General features: G+C 29.9%; 1 protein-coding gene across 4 annotated transcripts in view; it reads right to left on the reverse strand.

Annotated features, from left to right (window-relative positions):
• Positions 1–4,731, reverse strand: part of LOC108688619 (neutral ceramidase-like) — a 26,531-nt gene that overhangs the window by 8,103 nt on the left and 13,697 nt on the right. For 3 of the 4 annotated variants that reach the window (XM_018194952.1, XM_018194953.1, XM_018194951.1), the window contains 2 exons: positions 2,895–3,093; positions 1,118–1,324 (listed from right to left, as the gene is read on the reverse strand). In XM_018194952.1, coding sequence (XP_018050441.1) covers positions 1,118–1,324; positions 2,895–3,093 — 406 coding nt within the window. Of the gene's footprint in view, positions 1–603; positions 854–1,117; positions 1,325–2,894; positions 3,094–4,731 lie in introns of those variants that run through there. The other variant, XM_018194954.1, reaches the window with a different exon arrangement.

Here is a 4,731-nt window from a genome sequence, read left to right on the forward strand (position 1 = left end):
TTATATTATATTATGAAATCATTATTTTTTTATCTCCTTAAAATTGCTTATAAAATTAATAATTAATTAATAATCATTAAGTAATTATTAATTCGACATATATATATCGCTCATTTTTTGCTTTCTGCATAGGAATATTAATAAAATACCATGTTTAATCGAGGAATTTTCAAGAAAAGAAGGGAAAAGTCTTGTTTTAGAAGACCTATGTCATGTAATCGACAATTTATTTTTCAAAAATGATTTAAAAAAAAATTTCATCACTGCAAGAAGCACGTGAAACACTATATTGATCCAAATGTGATTGAATGTTTATTAACATTATTAAATTTAACGTTATTAAAAATTATTCAAAGAGCGAAAATGAGTGAGTAAGTAGATCGAATTAATAATTATTTAATAATCCTTAATTAATCTTATTGAATAATTTTAATTAAATTTTTAGGAGTTCAGAATAATAATTTTATAAGATTCTGTAAATTCTGTAAATTTTAAATTGCAATTGTGTATATTTTATATAATTCTTAAGTTGTTAGATTTTCAATTAAAAACGGCAATGTTTCGCATTATATATTCTTAATTAGTGTATCGCTCTGCGCGTGAAATCACTTAATTTGTCTGATAACGATCTCGACGCGTCGGTCGATGAGCTTTCTTCGCACAGTTAATAAGTTTCACGTATAATTATACTCCTGTATAATTAATAGTACACGAGGAAACGAGCAACTTTGATTCAAGCAATAACAAAGTTCAGTTTTTTTTATGACAATGCCGCTTTGTCCGAGCACTTGAACTTACTTACCAAGACCGTAAAATTCACGTGCACGCTTTCCAATTTTACTTTAGTTTTGCGCTATAGCGACATAATCTAATTTTTACATTCAATTAAAACGTCCACTTTTGGCATTCATGCACCGGAGAAATCATTATTAGTTTTTTCTTTTATCTTTTTAAAGCGGATATGGCAAACTATATTCAACGTGGAAAAAGTATTGCTATTATTTTAATTTATAAATAATATCTTATAGTTGCACGCAATAAATGAAGGAAGAGATATCAGAATACAAGGATCACAGAATACAAGGATCATAAATATGATAAGAAAAGCCGTACTCACCATGGATTCCTGGTAAATTCTATGAGCAATAATACTCGTACTATCGAACATATCTTTTCCAGGACCGGAGGCGAAGCACATTTCTTTTTTTCCGGGACACGTATACTGGTCGGAGCAGTTTTGTCCAGAGAATTCGCACTTTGGTCCACGTGTATTTGGCGAAACGTCGCCAAGATTAGTCGAGGCGAAGGCTGCTACGAATCGACCCTATATAATGTCAAGAAAAATATTATGATGTTCGTATTACAGACATATTTGTATATGCATATGTGTACGTGTATGTACATTGAAAGAAAAGTATTTGGTATTAACTGTGGCTATTGCATGATAAAATAGTTACAGTTAGAAGCTTCATTTTTATATTACTGCTATAATATGTATAAAAATAATACAATAGTTATATTTATAGTTGTACAAAAAATGTATATATAATTGACACTGAAAATGACTATAAATTATACGAGTAATTAAATTATGGCAATTGCAATCTTTTTTCTCTCATTGTATGGAAAAAATTACTCTTCGTTTAATTAATCTCGTTGTTTAATATTGTTATTAAACGATGAGATTAATTAAATAATTTATTCTCGTGGTTTACTAAAATATTTACGTCAAAGTTTAAAATTATTTTCAGACGCATGTGCGATAAATGTGAGGCGGCATATAATCGTTTACTGTATTACGGTAAATAAATAAATATACATGGGGCTAAAATATCGTACCATGGTGATATGGACAACTTTTAAATAAATATAAAGTACACAACTGAATGACGAAAATCTTAACAGTCTATGCTAAGAATAAAGTAGTTTAAAAATCTTGTATTCTGAAAAAATGTTATACACCTCTATGTGCGCAGTTAATCCGAAGTAATTTCGTAAGGTGCTTATGAACCAAACTGCACTAATTCGTACACACATTTTCTTGATAATTCTTGTATATTTACATTAGCCTTATTAAATTGCTTGTCAGCTTAATTTGTTAGTTTAATATTACGTATTTTAGTTTAATTAGAATTATGTTACAAAACAAATATTCAGTGTGTAATTTGCATGAATTGGAAATTGTAAAATTCGTACGCGAAAAATATTAGACACCGCTTTGACCAAGTAATATTTTCTTCGCCTATTTGTGTTGTTTATATTTTGTCAAACGTCATCTGAAACTTTTTGGCTAACATCGCTTGATATATTGGGTTGTCCGGAAAGTTCGTGCCGCAAAAGATTTAAATTTAATAAACGAAATTAAAAATTTTAATCTTCTGCGTTACAATTTTCCTTTCCTTGTCCGAAAATCGGCACGAACTTTTCGGACAACCCAATATCTACGTATGTACATACATGTATGTGCTTAAAGATAATTGAATAAAAAAGGAAAAGAAGAGAGAAAAGCAAAAAGTGCAAGCACGATATTAACTAAATAATAAGAATATGAAATAGATTCATCTTGAAAAGGAAGAAAGATTAATAATGGACACGCGCAACTTCTTCTGTAATTAACGAAATTATTGTCTGCACGCGATGAGTATTTTTACAAGTGCGCGCGTTGAAATAATTTATTTATTTAAACTTGGGACGTATGTATTCAAATGATTTCAGGAGCTTTGATGTAGCAGATTCGCTCGAAATTATTCAGATTCATTCGCAATTTTGCTCTTTATAATTTAAACAACAAAACATAGAGTCATTGTAAATAGAAAACTACAAATCTCATGTTGTATACATAATATAATAAATGTATATTTATTACGTTTAGCAGAGTATATTTGCTAACTTACTTTACCGACCATGGCGTTATTATTCATCGTTTTTTCAAAGAGTATCGAAGCATAACCCACATTATCGCTAGAAACCAAACGGTTCGTATTGTTCATGCTAGTTGGATGCACGGCGAACCAATTTATGACACCTAAGGGCTTATCATCGGCACCGATAAATTGCATTTGTGTTAGTGTCTTGTCTACGTCATACTTGTATCTAGAAATAAAGAAAAAAATATTAATTTTGTATAAACACATGTTACTTCCTTCCACGAAAGAATGCAGTTGACGACAAATATACTGTCGTCATCAATTTTATATTTCAATGTAAAATCGATGTAAGTAAACGCATTTTATAAATTTCCGAGAATGAACATGCTTATTTAGGCTTGCAAACACACGGTATGTATCGTACATCGTGTTATATGCAATATACACGATCGCTGTACCTCGGCATCAAATATTCAGTGCCGAGTGCATTCTATAGCATTATCCCTTACATTTAAGCAATTGCAAGATGAATTAATTAACCGCGTTATTTGAGAATATTGCATTTGTATAGTATAAGGCTGTACTGTATAGTCTCATTTTATGCCCCAAGCAAATGCATGAGACACGAAAAAATGTTTCAAATAAAACTGGAACAATTTCGAGAGGGACATAATTAAAGGGCGCCTCTACCTAGAAAAAAAAACCAATGCGACCCTCTCAAAACTGTTCCATCTGAAAAATTTCACATCTTACATATTTTTCAAGATATTTGTCTAAGGCAATTAAAAGGACATTTCATATAGTGTTGAAAAACACTATGTCAAGCATGTTTTATAAATAATAAATAATGTATTAAAAATAATTTTTTTCGTATTAAAAATAATCGCCTCTCGCGCACGATTGCGCGCGTAGAGAATAAATTTAAAATAATTATGGTGATCGAATGATTATATTAGCTAATCGACATCTTGATCGACATCATTTCCTGAATAAAAAAACTAATCGTTTTTCGTAATTTTTAAGGAGATCCTAAAGTGAAGCTCGAATTTGGACGAAGTCCAAATCACCATCAGAGATCGCTGTTTTACGACACATTGATCTTTATATACTACCGCACCAATACGTCACGCAAATTATGATACACGCAGTTCGTGTCGCACGTTCGTGTCAATTTTCGTAATAATAATAAATTCGTCGCGATAAAATCTTTAAGTCTAATTCCAAGAACTCGACGTTGTTTGTTTATACGAACTATGCGTCTGTGGACCACAATTTCATAAATATAGACTGCAAAGCTTTTATATCAAGCTTTTATATGAAGCAAATATTATTATGATATTGACAATTTTAAAATAGTAAAGATCTCAAAAAATTAAAAAAAAATTTTTTTTTTTTTCGTTCTCGACATAAACTCCATCTCACAGACAAGTATTAATGCATATGCTTTAATCCTGGAAAATGATTTCCAAATCATTTATAAATCAGGAAAAAAGTAATTGTTGAACAAAAATTATTGCATTTAGTCGGTAATGTACTTTAAGATCTCCAAGCTAAATACAATTTCGTTCATCAAATTGATCCACCATGTTACAATTAATAACAGAAATGGAATTGAAGAAGTAGAAGAGTCAAGAAAATTACAATTTTGAAAATCTTTACATTTTAATACGTCGGCAGCAAATTTTGTTCTAACATTCTTAATACCACACGATAGTATTAACTTTTAACTTTAAAGTGTATTTTGTTTCGGCATTCATTTTCGAGATACAGCAATTTAAAAATAGCCATATCATTGTATCTTCAATTTCATTGTTTTTTTATTTTGATGGGTGTATTACACGTATATATATATATATATATATAT

Source organism: Atta colombica, unplaced genomic scaffold (assembly GCF_001594045.1).
Source record: "Atta colombica isolate Treedump-2 unplaced genomic scaffold, Acol1.0 scaffold236, whole genome shotgun sequence".
Lineage (NCBI taxonomy): Eukaryota > Metazoa > Arthropoda > Insecta > Hymenoptera > Formicidae > Atta > Atta colombica.